Source organism: Lepus europaeus, chromosome 3, assembly GCF_033115175.1.
Source record: "Lepus europaeus isolate LE1 chromosome 3, mLepTim1.pri, whole genome shotgun sequence".
Classification (NCBI taxonomy): domain Eukaryota; kingdom Metazoa; phylum Chordata; class Mammalia; order Lagomorpha; family Leporidae; genus Lepus; species Lepus europaeus.
Genome location: NC_084829.1, coordinates 155,564,181 through 155,589,265, shown reverse-complemented (window position 1 = coordinate 155,589,265; position 25,085 = coordinate 155,564,181). Strand labels below are relative to the sequence as shown.

The 25,085-nt window shown below is 40.4% G+C and overlaps 2 protein-coding genes across 2 annotated transcripts in view; one reads left to right on the top strand and one right to left on the bottom strand.

Moving 5' to 3' along the window:
- The first annotated feature begins 6,070 nt into the window (after window positions 1–6,070).
- IPCEF1 (interaction protein for cytohesin exchange factors 1) overlaps window positions 6,071–25,085 on the top strand; it is an 80,457-nt gene continuing 61,442 nt past the window's right edge. The window contains exon 1 of the mRNA XM_062186958.1: window positions 6,071–6,240. Coding sequence (XP_062042942.1) covers window positions 6,082–6,240 — 159 coding nt within the window. The 5' untranslated portion in view covers window positions 6,071–6,081. The remainder of the gene's footprint in view (window positions 6,241–25,085) is intronic.
- OPRM1 (opioid receptor mu 1) overlaps window positions 6,100–25,085 on the bottom strand; it is a 185,797-nt gene continuing 166,811 nt past the window's right edge. The window contains exon 4 of the mRNA XM_062186957.1: window positions 6,100–6,138. Within this exon, the coding sequence (XP_062042941.1) occupies window positions 6,100–6,138 (39 nt within the window). The remainder of the gene's footprint in view (window positions 6,139–25,085) is intronic.

Below are 25,085 nucleotides of genomic sequence, written 5' to 3'. Positions count from 1 at the left end.
GGCCTTGTTTGAACTAATGTCATTTCATCTTCTCACTGGTGCCTGAGAATTCTCACAGTGATAGTCTATAGCCCCTCTTTCTTCATACCTTGCCTTGGGGTTTCCTAATCTGAACACCATCTGAATTGACACATCCTCCACTTTGCCTCCAGGCCTGGCTCTCAGCTAAGCTTTCCCTGCCCAGATGGAGTACATATCTGGGCAATATGTTTTTTCAATATGTACTAACCGGGTTTGCTGCTCTGATTTGCATATCACAAAAGGTGGGACAGACCATTTGAGGGAAGGGTGGGAAGTTCAGACAAAGAAGCGAGCAGCATGGGAGATACTTGTGAGGCTAGGTTCTTTCTGTGATGGTATGCTCAGGGTCTAGCAACGTGTCATGATTGTCACCTGTCCACCTTTGCTTGAAGCCTAGGGCATTTATTACGTTTGTTGTGTCCTGTTTTCCTCACAGGTGATTAATTTCCTCAGGAATAAGGTTTTACCCTAACATTCATTAAATTAAAAAACGTTATTGTAGGATTCCCCAAGGTATACATATTTCCCCAGGAAATAAGTTCTTTAACTTCATCATCATAGCCAAAGGAAGCACAAGTCATACTTATCCAAAAAAAATATTATGAGGCCTTTATATGTATAGTGATTATATGAAGGTTTTGTTTTGTTTGTTTTCAGACATACAGGATTGAAATTCTTACAAATATTTTGATTTGATAAATGATGAAGTGGGTTCAGAGGGTGACTTTTCCTTGGGTAACACAGCTGCTCATTGTCACAGCTCTGAATTAATTCTGGAGCTCTAGATTTTAAAATCCTATCCTATTTCCACTATATACATGCCACATACCCTCCTAAAACATATACTAGAATATATAGATGAATAGCTAGATATGTGGAATACTACCAAAATGCATCTCTAATAACATTAAAAGATGCCATGAGATTATATAACAAAGTTTAGAGTTACTTTACAATTGTATACTTAAAAAAAACCTCTCTACTTGATAACAATGGATTTAAACCTAATACTTATTTATTGTGAGCTCTGTGTTTATTGGCTTTTAGATAAAATATTGCTCGTAAATTTAACTGCTAAATTAATTGAAGATACATTTTTGGTTCATGTGACCTAAATGAATCTCTGTATCAGATGTTTTAAATTTGTTTGTAGAAAGACGTTAAAAATGTTTACGTCATTGACATCTTTGTACTTGGGTTTGCTGGTCAAACAAGTCATACTTGTGTTAGATATTTTAGTGATGTTTCCAAAATACATGTACTATTGTCTTGAAATTTTTAGAAAGCACTGGACCTTCTGGTAAATGTTTCCATAAGTTATTATTTAGCAGTTAAAGCTTGCTAAGTTTTCATTTGATATTAATTATTGACAGTAAGTGATTGGGGAAGGCTGACTTTTCCTTCATTTCTCTATTCAAGATGGGAAACTGATTCAGTTCTGAAGGACTCTCCATTGGGATGTTCAGTTTGAACTTTAGACCTCATAAAAGGGATGGCTAACATTTTTCTGTAATATTAGCTTGGCCACATAGAAGACCAAATTACATAGCCAAAATGAGTGCTTAAATTAGATTTCACAGCCAGATTTACTTTGCCATGAGCACAGAAAACAGGCAAAACCTCCCTCTTCTTTCTCTCTCTCTCTCTCTTTCCTTCCTTCCTTCCTTCCTTCCTTCCTTCCTTCCTTCCTTCCTTCCTTCCTTCTTTCTTTCTTTCTTTCTTTCTTTCTTTCTTTCTTTCTTTCTTTCTTTCTTTCTTTCTCTCTTTCTCTTTTTCTCTCTTTCTCTCTTTCTTTCTCTCTTTCTTTCTTTCTTTCTCCTCTTCTTCTTCTTCAGAATTATTTATTTATTTGAAAGACAGAGTTAGAGAGAGGAGAGATGGATAGAGGACTTTCATCCACTGGTTCACTCCCCAAGTTGCCTCAGTGACCTGATCAGGGCTGATCCGAAGCGGGAGCCAGGAGCTTCTTCTGGGTCTCCCACACAGGTACAGGAGCCCAAGCACTTTTGCAGCCTTCTGCTGCTTTCCCAGGCATTAGCAGGGAGCTAGAACAGAAGTGGAGCAGCCTGGACATGAACCAGTGCCCATATGGGATGCCAGCACTGTAGGTGGTGCCTTTACTGCTATGCCACAGTGCAGGCCTCACTTCCCTTTTCAAACCAAACAAAGGAAGAAAACATTTTACTAATGACTTCAAAATTTATAGATAAGCTGGTCGTCATGTTTGATGCTAAAGTGAGGACACAGCTTTCCTTGTGGGCTTTGTCTACCTCTTAGAAAAAACTACTATTGGAACGTGCCTGTGACTATCGGTTTCTAGCTCAGGCTACCAAAGTTTAGGGATGGGACAGAGCATCCCCTTGGTTGACATTAAAGGCTGTCTCTGTGGTCTCCTTTACCAGAAACCAGGAGGAAAAGGAGCAAGTTAGGCAGCATGAGTAATGTAAAAATAGGTGGCAGGCCAATTAGTGGCTGCTTTACACAGTAATCTGCTATCAAGGAGACCCAACAGGCCAGTCCACCACAAATGGAATTGGTGTTTGATGTCGAAAGCCAGGGCTTCAGCAAAAGTCAGCTTATGAAGAGCCCTGGCAACTCAGCCAGCCAAGAGCTGGGTCACTGGAAATGGAACTGCCCTGGGGTTCAAGGACTTCCAGGTCAGAGACACAGACTCTGCTGGCTCTAAGCTGAAAATGCCCTTCACTCAGCCCAGCTTCCAAAGTAACCACTACTGCTGAGGGGATGCCCAAGTAGGGTCAGCAACATTGCAGGCAGAACTGTAAGTTTCCTTTTAGAGATGCCACCTGCTTTCTCTTCAGGCCAGCTCTCCTCCTAGGGCAGCTGGGTAGTGGAAGTCAACAGGGTGTCTTCCCTAAGGAGGTTCACACCTCCCTTGTCTGGTACCCCATCTTAAGAGATAAACAGGTCTGGGCCTCAGATCTGGCCAGGCCTTAAAGCCCACCTGATTATTATCAGGCCCTCTTCTGTCAGTTTCTATTTGTCTCTCAGTGGGAAAACTTCCTCATGGTTTAGACAGCTCCTTTCTTAGGTCCTCTAATAATGACTCTGTGCTTTGTTTTAGACTCTGAGTTTAATCTGCTTGTTAGATTCATTTTCTCCAGACTTAAAACACTGAAATTCTAGATGGCCATGTGCATGAAACCTTGGATAGAAGTGGTCTCTGCAAGCTGGCAAGACTGCGTCCCCCTCCAAAAGACGCCTCCAGCTGGAATCCTGTCTTGACTCCACCCCTTTTCAGCATGAAACAGCCAGAACAGTCATTGCCCAGTTCCCCTAACAGAAGTTAGGGTCTCTTCCTTCCGGGGGAGGGAATGTGAGGAGTCAGACGGGTTAATGGGCAGTCAGGGTAGTCCTGGTGGAAATTTAGGGTGCAAATTTTTCGCTTTCTCTAAAAGTTACTTTTAGTAAGTTCAAAAGTGCCACGGCCGGCGCCGCGGCTCACTAGGCTAATCCTCCACCTTGTGGCGCCGGCACACCGGGTTCTAGTCCCCGTAGGGCACCAATCCTGTCCCGGTTGCCCCTCTTCCAGGCCAGCTCTCTGCTGTGGCCAGGGAGTGCAGTGGAGGATGGCCCAAGTCCTTGGGCCCTGCACCCCATGGGAGACCAGGAGAAGCACCTGGCTCCTGCCATCGGATCAGTGCGGTGCGCCGGCCGCAGCGCGCCTGCCGCGGCGGCCATTGGAGGGTGAACCAACGGCAAAGGAAGACCTTTCTCTCTGTCTCTCTCTCACTGTCCACTCTGCCTGTCAAAAAAAGAAAAAAAAAAAAGTGCCAGCCCCATTCCTTAGTAATTCCCAATTTTACAATGAGAATAGCAAGGGAGTGGTGATTCTGTCCTCCTGAACTCATAGTTGATTGTGAAAGCTAGTTATCTATCTCATGCTTATGGATGGCTTTTTTGTTTTATGAGCTAGCCAGACAGGGCAAATAAGATTGTAAATGAGTGGACGGCGCCATGGCTCAACAAGCTAATCCTCCGCCTAGCGGTGCCGGCACACCAGGTTCTAGTCCCAGTCAGGACGTGGGATTCTGTCCTGGTTGTCCCTCTTCCAGGCCAGCTCTCTGCTGTGGCCCAGGAAGGCAGTGGAGGATGGCCCAAGTGCTTGGGCCCTGCACCCCGTGGGATACCAGGATAAGCACCTGGCTCCTGCCTTCAGATCAGCGTGGTGTGCAGTGTGCCGGCCGCGGCGGCCATTGGAGGGTGAACCAACGGCAAAGGATGACCTTTCTCTCTCTTTCTCACTGTCCACTCTGCTTTTGATGGGTTTGGTCCCTGCTTGAATGTCAAACTGATTAAGATTTTTTTCTTCCTCAAAACTGTGCTTAAAAACTCCACTACCACAGCGCCTTTGAGTTTTGCCTTTCTTGGAGCCCCCCACCCCAATGCCACTCTGACTGGAGGTCTCTGACTCTAATAAACTTGCTTTTAAATCTCAAAAAAATACCCAAGTAAACTCTGTTTAGATATTCTGGAAGAAAATCAAAATGTCTTTAAGCTACAATTCTCTGTCTCTACACACATAAAGAGACACACACACACATAGAATCACTTGAAAACTGCTTTTTTTCATTGTTTCCTAATCTGACTTTACATGAGTCGTTTAAATTGTACTATAAACAATGTGCATTTTGGATATGTTGTCGAATGCCTGATTTAGTGAACAAGCGGATGGAAAACCTATCTTTCTGTCTCTCTCTTCTCTCTGTCTCTCCCTCTCTCTGTAACTCTACCTCTCAAATAAATAAATAAAATCTTTTAAAATGTAAGAATTTCTTGATAAGGAGGATTGAGTGGGACTGAGATCTCACCAAGAGAAATTGGGAACTTTTGAGGGGGAGGGTATTTAGTTCATGTGGTTCAGGTGTAACCCTATGTCCTTATGTGTAGCTGGATCTTAAATTTAGTAGTCCAGAGTCAATCTGTAATATTTTGAGATTGTGGCAATTATCTTCCAACTTTATTTAAATAATCATTGTTATTTAGAAATTACATGAAAACAAGCATGGTATATTTTTCCTCTAACAAAAATATCAAAGGGGAAATATTTTATGATTTTTAAAAACTCGAGTGAACAACCTGCCATCATAACTAAAGTAGTAGTGAGAGCACTGTGGGTGGAAACAGGAAACATTAGTGATAAATGCTCTGTTAGATTTTTTTTCAGGTTCAGCTCGATGTACATTGATTCTAATTAGCACATTTTGTGCCTCAGCTAGTAGCTCTCCTTCAGCTCTGCTTGGAGAGTTTTTTTTAGATTCCACCCTGCTCATAAACACTGCCACCTCCTCCCTCCTTCTCTCTTTACAAATGTTACAACACAATCAGAAATTTCCTCTTTTCTTTCCTTCCTGCATTTTCAGCAGGTTCCCCTGCGTCAGAAGCCGAGGAAGAAAACTCAAGGTAATTAGATCTCTTTTGTTTCTTTATCCCCTTTCTGTGTGTGTGAGTGAGCGTGGATTTTCTCCTCCGTACCTTCTTGGGGATCAGATTTTTGACTGTCTGAATGCTGATATCAGGAGGTGGACGGCAGATTAATTTTCGGTTATTTTTGGATGGATTTTAAGAAATGACGACATGCTGTTCATTTGGATTAGTCCCTCGTGGTATGTCAACAGAGCTTGGAAACACTGGCACTCAGTCGGGAAGTAGCTGTGTTTTGAGGTGGGCATTAACCCTTCCACATCTATTGCATAACTACCGCTATTATCTTTGAAAGGAGCTCTGTGGCTGCAATAATGTGCTTGTCAGCCTCATGATTTTATTTTTTTCAACTTATTCTTGGTGAATAGTGTTCTTAGACTAATACTTGCAACATTAGCCTCAGTGTTTCTTTGGCCATGTCTTAGACCTTCTAGGCATCAGATGAATAAAAATAAAAGATGCATGCCTTTTTTTGTTCTGCATTTACTTTGCATAAATCTTGATGAAAATTTCAACCCCTAGGAGCTAAGCAATTAAAAGTTGTCTTTCTACTGTGTCACATGAACCAGGGTAGTACTTTCTGTTCCTCTTCATGTAATTGTCGCAGGTTTTTTCACGATGAGTCGGAGGAGGATATCATGCAAAGATCTGGGACATGCTGACTGCCAAGGGTGGCTGTACAAGAAAAAGGAAAAGGGAACTTTCTTAAGCAACAAATGGAAAAAGTTCTGGGTGGTGCTGAAGGGGTCGTCGCTGTACTGGTACAGCAATCAAATGGTGAGTCCACCCTCTTTCTCCTGCTGCCAGCCTCTTTAACAAAAGTGCATTAAAAGCCATGCATCAGGTGATCTCTGTGGGAAAGCAAATTTTGATTCCTGGAACTTGAAACGGAGTAAATAGGTAAATAAGTTACAGAAACTGTGTCTGATCCGGTAGACATGTAGGTTAGTCTATTTTATTTCACCAAGGAGAAGATCATTCCACTGAATGACCCTTTGGGGAGGAAGTGTGTGAGTGTGTATGTGAGTGTGAGAGTGTGTATGTGTCCCCCAGTGTACATCCTTGCTAAAGGAGGCTTCCCGGTTCTTCTAATGTTATTCCATGAAAGGTCTTAGTTGTTTCTAGATTTTCGTGGTATTAACTGTTGGAGTCTACTAAAATGGGACTTAGCTTTAGGAACTATTAAGGGTAGAAATTGATTCAGTTTGGAGAAGCTATTTCCATTTCTCTTCCTTTGCTGTCATCTTCCCTGTCTTCTCTGACCTTCATTGTGGGAGCTGATGTGAAATCATTAACCTGAGTCCAGTTTTTTTGTTGGCAACTGTCGCCTCTTGTTCCATGGTGGCATTTAACAACTGATGCTTGGACAGCATTTGACAAGATGTTGCCTGATTTATCCTATAATAGGCAATACACTATTGTGATCTGCTTCACAGGCTAGTTTACTCCCGAAAAAGGCTTGAAATAAGGTTACTATAAGAAACTGTGCTGATCTTGAATGGCTGAAAATATTTTGAAAATGATTTTATTACTGAATATTGAAAGAGTATATGCTTTCTAAGTAGGACCTCTCCACACTGCCCCAGTGGAGTGGATTGCTGACTTTAGGGCAGCTTGAGTCTTCTAGTGGTATAGTGAAGATCAGTAATGAATATTCTTTAATTAATTAGAGAAAAGTACTCAGGAATTTCCCATGCTAGAAAAATTCTTTCTAAATGACATCATTCTTTTGCATGACTTGTGCTTGCTCTCCACTTAGGCAACAGAGCTGTAGAACTTTATAAATGTGGAGTAATATTCACACTTCTATGTGAATATTTATATGAATTAAAATGTGCATATTGTTTGTGAGTCAGATTTTTAGTTGATGACCTTATATTCCCTGGCCACTAATCAAACATATACCTCTAGGTACCTTTGAAGATCTGGCTAAATTGAACCCAAATCCAATTCCAGTTTTCTGGATTAAGTGCACTCTCTTGGGCTTGTCTGTTATTCCAAGTTCCCAAGTTTATCAGTTAAGTTTTCACCCCATGAAAAGCCACTGGAATTGTTGCATGGGGTGAAATACATTTCCTCAAGCATTTGTTGAGTTTTAATAACTTCACTGCTCTCACAACAATGAGGCACCTTGCAGGGTGTGTAGCTGTTCACCATCTCATTTCTCTCTCGTATCTTCTCCTCCTCTCATGGATGCATCCTCACCTTGTGTAGCATAGAACAGTTATACCCAATTTAACAACAAGGGGTGCAGGGAGCTGTGGGCTTACATTCTATTGTAAGGGAGTTCCCCCCCAAATACAGCTGCTTCTGAGGAAGCATTAAGGTTAATATAAACGTCCCCCTTTTTCCCAATTATTGTAGACCCTTGAATTTGAGCAGCTACAGCACATGGTAGTCATTTGCATCCTTTAGGAAATGAGAGGACTTACATATTTACCTTTTAGTAGTGCTTGGGGAATTTAAAGAGGCTGTTGGATAGATTGGGTACTGATGGAGCATGGAGCATCTGTGGGAAATAATAATACTCGGCTATCAGCAGGGCCTTTGCCTTCTCAATCAAGTCATTCTGCAAATATGTTCTGCGTGCTGTCCGGTCTTCCCAGAATCCAGCCTCTCTAAAGGATACATGCCTGCAGATTTGGCTTATTGGTCTCCACCGGCTTATTTGGTGTTTGTGTCCCGGAGAGGAGCTGGGAGTTACCTTTAGGTGTTATGCTTTTACTGTTTTTGGTGTTAGGAACCTTATGCTTCCACAGGGAGTAGCAGTGTTGACTGAGACTAGACTGGAGAGGGGGAAAGGGACAGATCCTCAGGCACACTCAGGCACCCTTGTCCGGACTTGCTTTTATGCAAACACAGAAATCAACATCCAGGTAGCAAACCACATTCTTGAATACAGTTAGACAACCAGCATTGAATGGACAACAGGCTTGCTGCTATCTGGCCAGGGAAATACAAGATTAAAGTTAATAGTCTAACAGAAAGACTCTTCCGGAGAGGAGTTCTCTCTCTGCCATATGCATATACATATGCATGCTCACACACACACATACCTGAGCATACATACCTTGACATCTTCATCTTACATTTGTTGTAGGGAAAAAAGTGCTCAATTAAAACTTAATTAGCAGCCATATGCCTGCTATCGCTGTGAATATCAACTGTGAAACAAGAGCTAAGCCATGCTCTCAAGTTAAGAACATTTACTTTCTTTTGGCTACTTGAATTCATATCCAGAAATGTTGCTCCTGAGGCATCCAACCATAATTAGTAGAATTCCTGTTCTACCTTCTATATTCTTCCTACAAATGGCGAGACTTGTCTTGTCATTCATACCTTCTTACATAGTGCAGTGCTGAGAGATAGCAGAGTCAACAGCATTTCAGTAAGAGCCAGTGCTTACCAAAGGTCTACTTTGTGCCGTGGGATATTGTAGATTTCTTTCATATGGGCTTTTTTTTTTTTTTTAACTCCCTTAAAGCATTCTCAGAGGTAGTAATTGTCACCAATTTTAAAAGTTGAGAACACTGAAAATTAGAGATATTGTACAATCATCCCAAATAAGCCAGTCTCATGTTTTCTGTGATATGAGGCAGTTAATATAGAATACAAAAGCGTACAGGAATGAAATAGGCATCTTGTGATATGATTGTTGTTTTTAGCCCTTGTTTATATCCTCCTGTAGAACAGTGGTCTTCCTCCTTTTTATTTGTTTGAATATTACGGTTAGTGGTGAATTAAGCCTGTGATTATAGAGTGAATTAAAATTAGGACTTTGTAAAAAATTGAAAAAAAATTGCACGTGTCATAAATAGAAGAAGACAGATTCACACTGAGATCCTTTCGACTGTAAACCAATGGTTATTGCAACATGTCAACCGATTCCATCTAGAGACCGAGATAAATGACATAGTTAAGACCCTCCTGTTTTCTACCTTCAATAGGGCTCTGAGAGAACACCTGTGGAGATGATTCCTAGGCTAATTCTCCAGAGAAATTTTAATGTGGCCCCATTGGGTCCCTTTTCTGGTCCCTGTTGCTCCCTGATAGTGCTGGAGGAGCCATATCATCCTCTCCTGTCTCCTGGGTTAGCTGCTGTTATATTTGCATTGTGTGCTTTCTTCTACCACACATTGTGACTGCAAACTGTGCTGCCCAGACTTCTTGGAGGAAAGTCAGGTCCAGGGACTCATGTGCTATTTTTCACACCACGTTTTATGTGCTTAGAATGCAAGAGAGCACAGAAGATTGCATGCCAAGTCCTACAAAGCCATATGTAAGTTTAACAGACCCCCAAATCCAGGCTGTTTAAAAATCTGGTTTTAAAATCTGCATTCTTGTTTTCTTTTGCCCTTAGTATAAAGTACAAATTTATTTCCTGGCTCATGGGTGTCTCCTTAGCCAGTACCTTTCCTACGTTCCCACACTTGCCACCCCAACCCAAGCTTCAGCGATGGAACTTGTTTTAATTCATTACCACATGTGCTGGCTCTCGCTATGCCTTGCATATGCTTTTAATCTGCTCAGAAAATTCTTTGTCTCCATGTCATGAAGTCTTTCTCCCACCCACTTCCATCAAGCTTATTCCTCCTCCTAAGTCACATTTTAGTTTAAAGAGCTTTTCTTCTAGGCAGACTTGCCTTCTCCAGTGACCTGAATTTGGCCACTTCTGTCTGCTCCCTGAGCAGGCTTTAGTTTCCCTGTTGTCATACTTGACCTCTTTTCTGTACACTTGGTCAGACTTGGTGTTTTCCATAAGGAGTACTAGTCTCTGCAGCACAGCACCTTAGTGTCTGGTGTTTAACAGGCACTCAACCAAGACTGTTGACTTCATATATGAAACGTAGGAATCATCAACATTACATTGCCCATGAGAATTTTGAGAAATGGGCTTGTGATTAAGGTCTGATTTTGACAGGAAATCATTTTTCAGTAAAGGAATTTCTACTTCTTAAAAATAGATACAAGAAAAGGTGCCATTTGAGGTTTGCTAGGAAGGCCCCATGGTCCCAAGTAGGTCTTGCACTATGGTTGTCACTTTGCCAATACCTTGTTAGGAGTTTTGAGACATAGGGGATGGACATTCCAGTATGGGAACTAATGTGACAAAGGCCCAAAAATATCATTGAGAAGTGCGAAACCACAATGTTGGGCATTATATTGAGTCAAGCAAGATAGACTTAATTAATCTCATTTTCCAAGTGAGTCCACTGAAGCTTAAGGGATTTATTTATTTATTTATTTTGACAGGCAGAGTGGACAGTGAGAGAGAGACAGAAAGAAAGGTTTTCCTTTGCCGTTGGTTCACCCTCCAATCAGCCGGCGCACCGCACTGATCCAAAGGCAGGAGCCAGGTGCTTCTCCTGGTCTCCCATGTGGGTGCAGGGCCCAAGCACCTGGGCCATCCTCCACTGCACTCCCAGGCCACAGCAGAGAGCTGGCCTGGAAGAGGGGCAACTGGGACAGAATCCCACGCCCCAACTGGTACTAGAACCCCGTGTGCCGGCGCCGCTAGGTGGAGGATTAGCCTGTTGAGCCATGGCGCTGGCCAAAGCTTAAAGGATTTAAATAACTTGTTCCAAGTCTCATAAGGAAGACATGACTGCACTAGGAACATAAACATGGCTCTTCAACTCTACATTGGAGCTATCTTTCCTACACACCAATGACCTGGTACAGTAAGTAGGGGCTTCATTCATACAGACCAGGAATATGGATTTGATCCAGCAGGAAGTAGGGAGCTGCTGAATGTTCTTGAGTGGAATGTTATCTAGTGAAATTGACAGGCAAAAAAATACTAGCCCAGCAGCAATAAATCAGATGTATTGGAGGGTGAGGGCACTTTGAGAAGGGCAGTTGAGATGGTGAGGAAATGCAGGCATTAAGACATGAACTCATGGACCAGAGGAATAACAGTGACAAATGTGGCAATGCAACACTCCTAAAAATGGGCAAGAAAGTGCTTGGATGTAGGTCGCAAGCATTTGAGACAATAGGAAGAGTAATTCCAAGTTTTAGAGCCTGGGGAGCCTGGGAAAATGATATGAAAATGGAGGAAGGTAGAGTTTGTGGCAAAAAATACAGACTTTCATTTTGAATCATTGTCATTTACTTTTTAAATTTGTTTTGTATACTATTTCTTTATTTGAAATTACTAGAAATTGGCTTTTTAAAAAATAAGGTAACCCATTGTGCTGTTGTATCAGCAATTCAACAGGGTCCTCTTGGTCAATCATCCAAATTTTATTTCATAAAACTCTAAGTAAGTTGATGAGGTTTTGGGTTAATATCTGCTTTAATATGTGTTATGCAAACTTTTCAGTTCTTTGAGACTTCAGAATGCCTGTGCAAATGTGTTTTTTTTTTTTTTTTGGCCCATCTGAATGGTTTTACATGTCTGTGGATTAACTGTGTGTGTGCACACATCACATGTTTTCTATATTCCTCTGCTTTTGTACTTCATGTGAATTCTGGAGGATCTTAGATTTGGAATAGGTTTTGTGAGAATTTCTATAGTAAAAATTGCATCAACTTTTAGAGGAGGCAAAAATTTATCCTCATAGAAAGTGTTATTTAAAAGTCAAAACTTAGGGGGCTGGTTCTGTGGCATAGTGGGCTAAGACTCCGCCTTTGGTGCTGGCATCCCAAGTGGGCACTGGTTTGAGTCCTGGCTGCTCCACTTCCAATCCAGCTCTCTGCTATGGCCTGGGAAAGCAGTGAAAGATGGCTCAAGTGCTTAGGCCCCTGCAACCTCATAGGGGACCCAGAAGGAACTCGTGGCTGCTGTTTTAAATCAGCTCAGATCTGGCCATTGAAGCCATTTGGGGAGTGAATCAGCAGATGGATGACCTGTCTGTTTCTCCCTCTGTCTGTAACTCTACTTCTCAAAGAAATTAAACAAAAACAAAAACAAACAAACAAACAAACAAAAAAACACACACACCAAATTTCTCTTTTTATGGAATGACTAACATGAAAATCTTCTATATTTAGTAAATATAGAGAATCTTTCTTTAGGCTTAAGAACAGTAAAGAATAGAGAAATTCTCCCTGGGAAAGAGATTACATTTTCTATACCTTTCATCACTGATCATCTGTTAGCATAAATTTTGGAAAAGTATCTGAATTTATTATAGGTTAGAATTTTTTTTTTTTACTTATCACAATGTAAGCACATGAAGACATATTCTTGACTTGTCTGATTCAAACTGTGTCCTAATTTATTTGAACTCTGTATCCATTGTCCCAGCTAATAACCAGCCTTTGAGTGTGTCCCAAACACTGATTTTCCATTGTAGAACTTGGAATGTATTTTCAAGACCCCTGATTCCCCTGCCATCATTTATACCCCTTCCATAGTTGGGGTGGGCTATTTTTTTAAAAAGATTTATTTATTTATTTTGAAAGGCAGAACTAGAGGGAGAGGGAGAGATACTGAGATTTTCTATCTTCTGGTTTGCTCCTAAAATGGCCACAAGGTCCAGAGCTGGGCCAGGCTGAAGCCAAGAGATTGAAACTCCATCTGGGTCTCCAACATGGATGTCAGAGTCTGAATCACTTGGGCCATCTTCCACTGCTTTCTTAGATGCATTAGTAGAGAGCTGGATCATAAGTGAAACAGCTGGGACATGAACCAGTATCCATATGGGATGCCAGCATGATGTTATTACTTGATTTTCTCACTAAATAATATATTATAAGCATATTTTAATGTTGATACACATATACCCACAACATAATTTCTAATGGCTATATTACATATGAAGACTGCTGTTTGCCACTTGAATAGGATTAAAAATCAGAAATGCCTTTTATTCTCAAATCACTTAAAATAGTTAATGAGGGATAGAATATACAAGTGTATACACAAACAAAATAAAGTGTGGTATATATTGAAATGTTATGAATACTATGAATATCCATTATGAATATTAGTATTATGAATATCAATGAGTATTAATATGTGTATCTCAGTAGTACTACAGGTACATACATACATCAATATATATGTGTATAAAAACATATGTATATGTGTGTACTCCTAAATTTATTTTAGTCAATTTTTTAAAACAAGAAAGCAGCAAAGTGGATTTTGCCCACATGGTATAAGGGGAAATAACACCTAGATTCCTGTACTTTCTTACAAAGTTGTCTACTTCCATGTCCTTTATGTAAATCTCTAAACATTCGATTTTATGAGCAAACATTACCAAAAACATTATTTCTATGTAGTTTAGAGCTACTTTGAGATAATCAAATGTACCTAAAAGAAATATAAAAAATCAAAGGGGTGCATAAAATGAAAAGCAATTATGAATTCATTAGAAGCACTATGCTTGAATAAGTATTGTGATTTTAGGAGGCAGAAGCATTGTGGTAAGGATTTTCAGATATTCTAAGTGGTTTATTTTGTCAGCTATGGCCTATCCTGAGCTGGAGGTTTTTCATCCCTCCTGACTAAGTGTTTAGTGGCCAGGGTCTCCTGCTTCCACAGACAAGCTAGCCGATAGACTCAGCTGCCGCCATACTGCTATGTCTAATTTCCATCAAGCATGTCTCAAGAACATTGCAGATGGGAGCTATATATTTTATAGCTTCATATTTTTTAATGAGTAAGAATTGATGAGAACAATGTTTTAAACATCATCTTCTAAACCAACCCAAGGAAATGGCATGTTAGCAGTCAATATATCTCTAGGTTCAGAATTAAGCAGACAGATTCGTTCCTGATGTGGCATCCACTCGACAAGCAGGGGAGCCACCCACCCTCTCTGGGTGTCTGTTTCCTCATCTGTTGAATAGAATCTGAATGGACGGCTATTATCTGGGAAAGAAATTTTGCCTACTAACCATGTGTCAGTCGTTGACGTTTTCCGCTTTGACTCTTGGAAAACTTACTATGGCAAATGCATTTCCATCCTTTACTGACAAATAATGATTTCAGAATAGTAGCTTAAAATTTTTAAAATTTGTGATGAAATACACATACCATTAAGTCTGCCATCTGAACTACTTTAGGGTGCAGCTGAGTGGCACTAAATACATTCACATAACTGTGCAACTATCACTACTATCTATCTCCAGAAATTGATGCAAAGCTGAGACTCTCGATCCATAAACAATAACTTTCCATGACTTCTTTTGTCCCACTACCTGGCAACAACCATTCTATTTCTGTTTTTATGAATTTGACTACTTGTTTCCTTGTATTAGTATAACCATATAGGGTTTGTTCTTTTGTGATTGGCTTACTTCATTTAATATAAAGTCATGTTGTAACATGACATTGTTTCCTTCCTTTATAAGGTTGAATAATATTCCATTGTATGTAAATACAACATTTGGTTTTCTTGTTTTAGCTGTCAAGATGCTTGGGTTTCTCCTCTGTTATGCTCTGAGAATAAAAATACTATGAACATGAACATACAAAGGTCTCTTCAAGACACTGCTTGCAGTTCTTTTGGATATACATCCAGAATTAGAATTCTGGATCATATTGTAATTCTATATTTTTTGCAGGAACTGCCATGTTGTTTGCCATAGCATTGTGTACTGGATTTACGATTTCTCCATATCTCTTCCAGGATGGTGTTTTCTGTTTTGCTATTCAATAGTAGCCATGCTGATGAGTGTGAGGTTTTATTTTGCATTTCCCAAAGATGAATGACCTTGAGTGTCTTTCACGTGTGTCATTCATATGTCTTTTTTGGAGAATGTCTTTTCTCCATTTTTAAATCAGATTTTTGTTCTTGTTGAGTGGTATCTTAAGGGTATTCACAAAGCTCATGGAAACAGCTTTCCTAAATATTTGAAGGTTAATATAACATTGTGTGAAAGCTAGTTTAGCTGTTATACTGATGATGATGATTGTTAAAAGTAGTCTTATTTTTTGTTACTCTTATATCTCTGATATTGAAAAGAATGCATCAGATTTTAAATGTTCTTAAATGATCTTCATTTATTTGTTCTTGCTCTACTCTTGTTCTAACCAGAGAGAGTAGATGCATTTTATTGAACAACACAGTAATAGTGAGATTTGGCTAAATTTCAAGTTGATTTAATCTTTTTTTTATATTTATTGCTTTCTTCTTTATTTTTATAACTTTTGTTTATTTGAAAGATAGACTGAGACACACACACACAAATACACAGAGATCTCCCATTTCCTGATGCATTCTCCAAATGCCTACAAGAGCCAGCATTGGGCCAGGCTGAAGGCAGGAGCCTGGAATTCAATCTGAGTGCCCAACATGGGTGGCAGGGACCCAAGTACTTGAGCCATCACTGCTGCTTACCATGGTGCACGTTAGCAGGAAGCTAGAATCAGGAGCAGACCTGGAACATGAACCCAGAAATTCCAATGAGGGTAATGGGCATCCCAGGTGGCATTTTAACTACTATGTTGAATGCCTGCCCTGCATTATTTTTGACTATGTTGTTGAAGAGACCAATCTATATAGGTGGAAATGATGGCATCTCAGTGTTTTAAGTATTCTAAAAGAACAGGTGAGAGATGAGGCCGGACAGGTGCAGATCATGAAAAGTTTTGTGTGCAAAGGTGTGTGAGCTGTGCCAAGGATTTTATACTTTGAGAACCTCTACACACAATTATTTTAACTTGTGAGTTCCCATTCTCATGGTTTTTTTTTTTTTTTTTTTTTTTTTATTAAACTTTTATTTAATGAATATAAATTTCCAAAGTATAGCTTATGGGTTACAATGGCTTCCCCCCTCCCATAACTTCCCTCCCGCCCGCAACCCTCCCCCCTCCCACTCCCTTTCCCCTTCCATTCGTGTAAAGATTCATTTTCAATTCTTTTTGTACACAGAAGATCAGTTTAGTATATATTAGGTAAAGATTTCAACATTTTGCCCATATAGCAACATCAAGTGAAAAAACTACCATTGGATTACTAATTATAGCATAAAATAGCAATGTACAGCACATTAAAGACAGAGATCCTACATAATTTTTTTTTTCAAAATAATTAATTTTCTATGCCTTTTCCATTTTAACACCAGGTTGTTGTTTTTTTTTTTTTTCATTTCCAATTCTCTTTATACACAGAAGATCACTTCAGTATATAATTAGCAAAGACCTCATCAGTCTGCGCCCACACAGAAACGCAAAGTATAAAAATACTGTTTCAGTACCAGTCGTAGCATCACTTGGCTTTAGACGACACATTGGGGACAGATCCCGCATGGGGTGTAAGTACACAGTGACTCCTGTTGCTGACTTAACAATTTGACACTCCTGTTCATGGCGTCAGTAATCTCCCTGGGCTCCAGTCATGAGTTGCAAGGGCTATGGAAGCATTTAGGGTTCGCTGACTTTGGTCTTATTCCGATAGGGTCATAGTCAAAGTGGATGTTCTCTCCTCCCTTCGGAGAAGGGTACCTCCTTCTTTGATGGCCCCGTTCTTTCCACTGGGATCTCACTCACAGAGATCATTCACTTAGGTCTTTTTTTTTTTTTTCCCATGGTATCTTGGCTTTCCATGCCTGCTATACTCTCATGGGCTCTTCAGCCAGATCTGAATGCCCTGAGGGCTGATTCTGAGGCCGGAGTGTTGTTTAGGACATCTGCCATCCTATGAGTCTGCTGTGTATCCCACTTCCCATGTTGGATCTTTCCCTCCCTTTTTGATTCTATCAGTATTAGCAGATACCTATCTTGTTTGTGTGATCTCTTTGACTCCCAGACCTATCAGAGCTATCAATTGTGAGCTGAAATTGATCACTTGGACTAGTGCGATGGCATTGGTACATGCCATCTTGATGGAATTGTGTTGGAATCCCCTGCACTTTTCTAACTCCACCATTTGCGGCCAGTCCGATTGAGCATGTTCCAAATTGTTCATCTCCTCCCTCTCTTTTTCCACTCTTAGATTTAACAGGGATCACTTTTCAGTTAAAATTTAAACACCTGAGAATAATTGTGTGTTAATTACTGAGTTCAACCAATAGTACTAGAACAACAAGAACAACAACGAATACTAAAAAGGATAGAGTATTACATTGTACATCTAAAGTCAGGACAGGAGCTGATCAGTTCGTTGTTGCTTATAGTGTCCATTTCACTTAACAGGTTTTCTCTTTGGCGCTCAGTTGTCACCGATCAGGGAAAGCAAATGATATTTTTCTCTTTGGGACTGGCTTAATTCACTGAGCATGATGTTTTCCAGATTGCTCCATCTTGTTGCAAAAGACTGGGTTTCATTGTTTCTTACTGCTGTATAGTATTCTATGGAGTACATGTCCCATAATTTCTTTATCCAGTCTACTGTTGATGGGCATTTGGGTTGGTTCCAGGTCTTAGCTATTGTGAATTGAGCTGCAATAAACATTAATGTGCAGATGGCTTTTTTATTTGCCAAATTAAATTCCTTTGGGTAAATTCCAAGGAGTGGGATGGCTGGGTTGTGTGGTAGGGTTATGTTCAGGTTTCTGAGGAATCTCCAGACAGACTTCCATAGTGGCTTAACCAGTTTGCATTCCCACCAACAGTGGGTTACTGTCCCTTTTTCCCCACATCCTCTCCAGCATCTGTTGTTGGTAGATTTCTGAATGTGAGCTATTCTCACCGGGGTGAGATGGAACCTCATTGTGGTTTTGATTTGCATTTCTCTGATTGCTAGTGATCTTGAACATTTTTTCATGTGTCTGTTGGCCATTTGGATTTCCTCTTTCGAAAAATGTCTATTGAGGTCCTTGGCCCATCTCTTAAGTGGGTTGTTTGTTTTGTTGTTGTGGTTTTTCTTGATTTCTTTGTAGATTCTGGTTATCAATCCTTTATCTGTAGTATAGTTTGCGAATATTTTTTCCCATTCTGTTGGTTGCCTCTTCACTTTCCTGACTGTTTCTTTCGAGGTACAGAAGCTTCTCAATTTGATGCAATCCCAAATGTTAATTTTGGTTTTGACTGCCTGTGCTTTTGGAGTATTTTCCAGGAAGTCTTTGCCTGTGCCTATATCTTGCAGGGTTTCTCCAATGCTCTCTAATAATTTGATGGTTTCGGGTCGTAGATTTAAGTCTTTAATCCATGTTGAGTGAATTTTTGTGTAAGGTGATAGGTATGGGTCTTGCTTCAAGCTTCTGCATGTGGAAATCCAATTTTTCCAGCACCATTTATTGAATAGACTGTCCTTATTCCAGGGATTAGATTTGGATCTTTGGTCAAATATAAGTTGGCTATAGATGTTTGGATTGATTTCTGGTGTTTCTATTCTGTTCCATTGGTCTATCCATCTGTTTCTGTACCAGTACCATGCTGTTTTGATAACAACTGCCCTGTAGTATGTCCTAAAATCAGGTATTGTGATGCCTCCGGCTTTGTTTTTGTTGTACAGGATTGCTTTGGCTATTCGAGGTCTTCTGTGTCTCCATATGAATTTCAGCATCATTTTTTCTAGATCTGTGAAGAAGGTCTTCGGGATCTTGATGGGTATTGCATTGAATGTATAAATTGCTTTTGGGAGGATAGACATTTTGATGATATTGATTCTTCCAATCCATGAGCATGGAAGATTTCTCCATTTTTTGGTATCCTCTTCTATTTCTTTCTGTAAGGTTTTGTAGTTTTCATCGTAGAGATCTTTAACGTCTTTGGTTAAGTTTATTCCAAGGTATTTGATTGTTTTTGTAGCTATTGTGAATGGGATTGATTTTAGAAGTTCTTCCTCAGCCGTGGCATTGCCTGTGTATACAAAGGCTGTTGATTTTTGTGCATTGATTTTATATCCTGCTACTTTGCCAAACTCTTCGATGAGTTCCAGCAGTCTCTTAGTAGAGTTCTTTGGGTCCCCTAAATAAAGAATCATATCATCTGCAAAGAGGGATAGTTTGAGTTCGTCCTTCCCGATTTGTATCCCTTTAATTTCTTTTTCTTGCCTAATAGCTCTGGCCAAAACTTCCAGAACTATATTGAATAGCAGTGGTGAGAGAGGGCATCCCTGTCTGGTACCAGATTTCAGTGGAAATGCTTCCAACCTTTCCCCATTCAACAGGATGTTGGCCGTGGGTTTTTCATATATTGCTTTGATTGTATTAAGGAATGTTCCTTCCATACCCAGTTTGCTTAGAGTTTTCATCATGAAAGGGTGTTGTATTTTATCAAGTGCTTTCTCTGCGTCTATTGAGAGAATCATATGGTTTTTCTTCTGCAGTCTGTTAATGTAGTGTATTACGTTGATTGTTTTGCGAATGTTGAACCATCCCTGCATACCGGGGATGAATCCCACTTGGTCTGGGTGGATGATCTTTCTGATGTGTTGTTGCATTCTATTGGCCAGAATTTTACTGAGAATTTTTGCATCTATGTTCATCAGGGATATTGGTCTGTAATTCTCTTTCAGTGTTGCGTCTCTTTCTGGCTTAGGAATTAAGGTGATGGTGGCTTCATAGAAGGAATTTGGGAGGATTCCCTCTTTTTCGATTGCTCTGAATAGTTTGAGAAGAATTGGAGTTAGTTCTTCTCTAAATGTCTGGTAGAACTCAGCAGTGAATCCATCTGGCCCTGGGCTTTTCTTTGTTGGGAGGGCCTTTATTACTGTTTCAATTTCTGTGTCAGTTATTGGTCTGTTTAGGTTTTCTATGTCTTCCTGGCTCAATTTAGGGAGGTTGTATGTGTCCAAGAATCTGTCCATTTCTGATAGATTTTCCTGTTTGCTGGCATACAAGTCCTTGTAGTAATTTCTGATGATTCTTTTTATTTCTGTGGCGTCTGTTGTTACGTTTCCCATTTCATCTCTGATCCTATTGATTTGGGTCTTTTCTCTTCTTTTTTTAGTTAGTTGGGCCAATGGGGTGTCAATTTTGTTTATTTTTTCAAAAAACCAGCTCCTCGTTTGGCTGATTTTTTGTAATGTTTTTTTGGATTCAATCTTGTTGATTTCTTCTCGGATTTTAATTATTTCTCTTCTCCTACTGGGTTTGGGTTTGGTTTGCTGCAGATTTTCTAGATCCTTGAGATGACTTGAAAGCTCATCTATTTGGTGCCTTTCCAATTTCTTGATGTAGGCACCTATTGATATAAACTTTCCTCTTAACACTGCTTTTGTTGTATCCCATAGGTTTTGGTATGTTGTGCTGTTATCCTCATTTACTTCCAGAAAATTTTTGATTTCTCTTTTAATTTCTTCTATGACCCATTGTTCATTCAGGAGCATGTTGTTCAATCTCCATGTGTTTGCACGTGCTCTAGGGATTCCTGAGTTGCCAATTTCCAATTTCATTCCTTTGTGGTCTGAGAAGCTGCATGGTATGATTCTAATTCTTTTGAATTTGCTGAGACTTGCTTTATGGTTTAGTATGTGGTCAATCCTAGAGAGGGTTCCATGTACTGCTGAGAAGAATGTAAAGTCCTTAGATGTAGGATGAAATGTTCTGTAGATGTCTGTTAGATCCATTTGGGCTATAGTGTCATTTAAATCTACTGTCTCCTTGTTCATCTTCTGTCCTGTTGATCTGTCTATCTCTGAGAGTGGAGTATTGAAGTCCCCCAGTACTATTGTATTGGGGTCTAAGTCTCCCTTTAAGTCTCTTAACAAGTCTTTTAAATAGGCTGGTGCCCTGTAATTAGGTGCATATACGTTGATAATCGTTATATCTTCCTGTTGAATGGATCCCTTAATCATTATATAGTGCCCCTCTTTGTCTCTCCTAACAGTTTTTGTGGTAAAGTTTATGTTGTCCGAAATTAAGATGGCTACGCCCGCTCTCTTTTCATTTCTGTTGGCGTGGTATATCTTTTTCCAGCCTTTCACTCTCAGCTTGTATGGATCATTGTTGGATAGATGGGTTTCTTGTAAGCAGCAAAAGGATGGGTTTTGGTCCTTAACCCAATCGGCCAATCGGTGTCTTTTAACTGGACAGTTCAAGCCATTAACATTCAATGTGACTATTGAGAAGGAGTAACTTTGCCCTGCCATTTGCCAAAGATATTTTCTAATATCTGGTTTGAGCTTCCTGTGATCTTTTGCTCTGAGGTTTCCTTCCTTTACCTTCTTTCATATTGGTGACCGTGTTTCTGTGTTTCTGTATGTAACACATCTTTAAGCATCTTTTGCAGGGCTGGATGAGTGGCGACAAATTCTTTCAATTTCTGTTTGCTGTGAAAGGTCTTAATTTCACCTTCATTCACAAATGAGAGCTTTGCAGGATATAATATTCTGGGCTGGCAGTTTTTCTCTCTTAGTACCTGGGCTATATCTCGCCATTCTCTCCTGGCTTGTAGGGTTTCTGATGAGAAATCAGCTGTAAGTCTAATTGGAGATCCTCTGAGAGTAATCTGGCGTTTCTCTCTTGCACATTTTAGGATCTTTTCTTTGTGTTTCACTGTGGTGAGTTTGATTACGACGTGTCTTGGTGAGGATCTCTTTTGATCATGTTTATTAGGGGTTCTCTGAGCTTCCTGTACTAGGATGTCTCTGTCCTTCTCCAAACCTGGGAAATTTTCTGCTAGTATCTCACTAAAAAGGCCTTCTAATCCTTTCTCCCTTTCCATGCCTTCAGGAACTCCTAGAACCCGAATGTTGGGTTTTTTAATAGTATCCTGTAGATTCCTGACAGTATTTTTTAGATTACTGATTTCTTCTTCTTTTTTTTGATTTGACTGTTTCCTTTCCTGTTCTCTGTCTTCTAATTCCGATATTCTCTCTTCTGCTTCATCCATTCTGTTTTTAAGGCTCTCTAATGTGTTTGCCATTTGATCTATTGAGTTCTTCATTTCATTGAGATTTTTTGCCAGTACTGCAGTTTCCTGTTCCACTAATTTTTTCATTTCATTTTGATTCCTCCTTAATATTTCATTTTCACGGGAGAGATTTTCTATCTTGTCCATTAAGGATTTCTGTAGTTCAAGAATTTGTTTTTGAGAACTTCTTAATGTTCTTATGAAATTTTTGCAATCTGCTTCGTGCATTTGCTCTAACTCTTGATCTTCATGATCTTGCATTGGCGTGTCTTGTTCACTTGGGGGCGTCATAGTGCTATCCTTATCTTTGGTACCTCCGCTTCTATGTTTCTTGCTTGGCATGTTAGAGATAATTTGTGGTGTTTTTGTTTTTGTTTTTGTTTTTGTTTTTTTTTTTTTCTCTCGTTATACTGTGCCTCTGAGTGAGCTGTCTGTTTTGTTGGAGCCTTAGGGGCTGTGATGGGTGTGGCTAGAGAGCTATGCTTGTTTCTTGAGGTTTAAGGCCGTGTAAAGAGCGACTCTCCCGGATTACTTGCTCCTTGCTGGGACGCGCTCTCTCTCTCTCTCTCTTTTTTTTTTTCTTTTGACTCAGTTGGGAGTGGAGTTGAGGGTAGTTGAAATCTAGCCTCTGTGGGTATTTGTTTGATCTATGCCTGGGAACATACACAGCGTTTATGCAGCCCTCAATGTGTTCTCTAGTTTCGCTAAAGATACTGAGTTTGGCTGAGCTTTACATATGTAAAATCGCGGTGCTCTTTGTTTTGCTTGGTGAGTGAAGGGAGAGGCCTCTGTTCACCCTCCCCCCAATGTCTCGGACTTCTCAGGTCTTTGTCTTACCGACCTCCGTTCCCGCGCTGGCGAGATTCTGTGGCTCTGGCTCCTCTCCCGCTCGGCTCTTCTCGGTTGGTTTTCCACGCGGTGGGTTCCCTGTAAGTCCTCTGTGTCTCACCCACAAGATCCGGAAGCGTTTCCTCTGCAGTTTTTTTTTTTTTTTGAGTCTTTTCCTGAGGCTACAGTAATTCCACTTTTATGAAAGTTTATTTTCCCAAACTAAGGCACACGTCCTCACTATCCGCCATCTTGGCTCCGCCCCCCCCTCATTGTTTTTTTTTAAAGATTTATTTATTTATTTGAAAGTCAGAATTACACAGAGAGAGGAGAGGCAGAAAGAAAGAGAGGTCTCCCATTTGTTGGTTCACTCCCAGTTGGCCACAACAGCCGGAGCTGGGCCGCTCTGAAGCCAGGAGCCAGGAGCTTCATCTGGTTCTCCCATGTGGGTGCAGGGGCCCAAGGACTTGGGCCATCTTCTTCTGCTTTCCTAGGCCATAGCAGAGAGCTGGATTGAAAGTAAAGCAGCTGGGTCTCGAACCAGCGCCCATATGGGATGCTGGTGCTTCAGGCCAGGGTGTTAATCTGCTGGCCACAGCACCGGCCCAACCTCATTGTTTTTGAAAATGATTTGTCTGAAGGTAATGACTATCTCTGTATGTGAGACTATCTGGAAATGCACTCATAACTTTATTTCACTTAAAATGTGATTCCAGAGAAACAATGAAAGAATATAAGTAAGAGATGCTAGCTAGGAGAGTTGGCTTGCAAGTCACAGAATGTGATGCCAGCCCTTTTCACCACTTAAACATGAGCTAATGTGATAGTGACATCATCCTTTCTTGTGGAATTCTGGGAGAAATAAGAAGCATTGTGGAGCTGAGCAGTTGGACTGTTCATGGTTATTAAGGACAGAAGTATTTCCTGTGAGGAGAGTGACAGTTGCTTCTTGGGTTAGGTTTCCTTGAAGCAAATCCTGAGAAGAGGATTTGGGTGCAAATGGTTACTTGGGAAGTGATTTGGGAAGTGAAAGTGTAAAACTGATTCCAGGTCCCTCTGCATCACCAAAATTTGAGGATGCTCAAATTCTTTATACAGAGTAATGTAGTATTGACATATAATCTACACACATCCTATGGTATGCTTTAAACCATCTTTAGATTACTTACAATACCTAATACAAAGTAAAAGCTATGCAAATAGTTTTTAGATGTACTGTGTGTGGAATAATGACAAGAAAGTACATGTTCAGTTTCCTGAATATTTTCAGTCCATGATTGGTTGACTCCGTGGATCTGGAATCCGTCAATGTGGAGGGCTCACTATGATAATTGGAAAGGGAATGGGAGAGTGAGCGTGGGTGCAATGTAAGCAATAAAGCTCACCGTAGCAAGCAAATTATCACTGTGGGTAATGGTAGCTTAATTGTGCTTGGGAATTCTGAGAGCTTGTGAAAAACCCTAATGCAGAAGTCTTCATACCAAGGGACAGGGCAGCTGGGCGATTTATACACTAGGTCCCGTCAGTCATGAGTTGAGAATGTGTCCTGGGGGTGGTGACTCCTTCGAGCCTCTGCACAGAGGGGAGACTGGGACAGGGCAGCTGGAGAAGGCTTCCCACCAAGAGCTGCAGGTGCTGGCACTGGGAAACTGTCCAGGTGCCATGGGTGGTCAGGACCAGGGGATGTGGCTGGAGTCGCCAGCAGCATGTGCTGCAAGTGGCCTGCCCCTTTGTTGGAGCCATCATGATGGTAGCAGCAGCAGCAGAGTCAGAGCATTTCTGGAATTCATGCCAAGAATCTGGGTTGTGCAGGAAATTAAGCCTTTGTGCTTACTCGCCAAATATATTTACCAAATGTTTTCTATGTAGGGTATCTATTTCTAGGCATTTGTAAGAACATCTCTCCAGATTAAAATCTAACTAAGTTCATAGGGTAATGTTAGATAAATACACATGCAGCAACATTTTAATAAAAAAATATAGCCTAAATGAAAAATGAAGAATTCAGTAAGCTTGCTCGCATTATTATCCTCCAAGGAATTTAAAGCATTTTTTTTTTCTTTGCAACCATTAATGTGAGGCAAAGATGACAAGG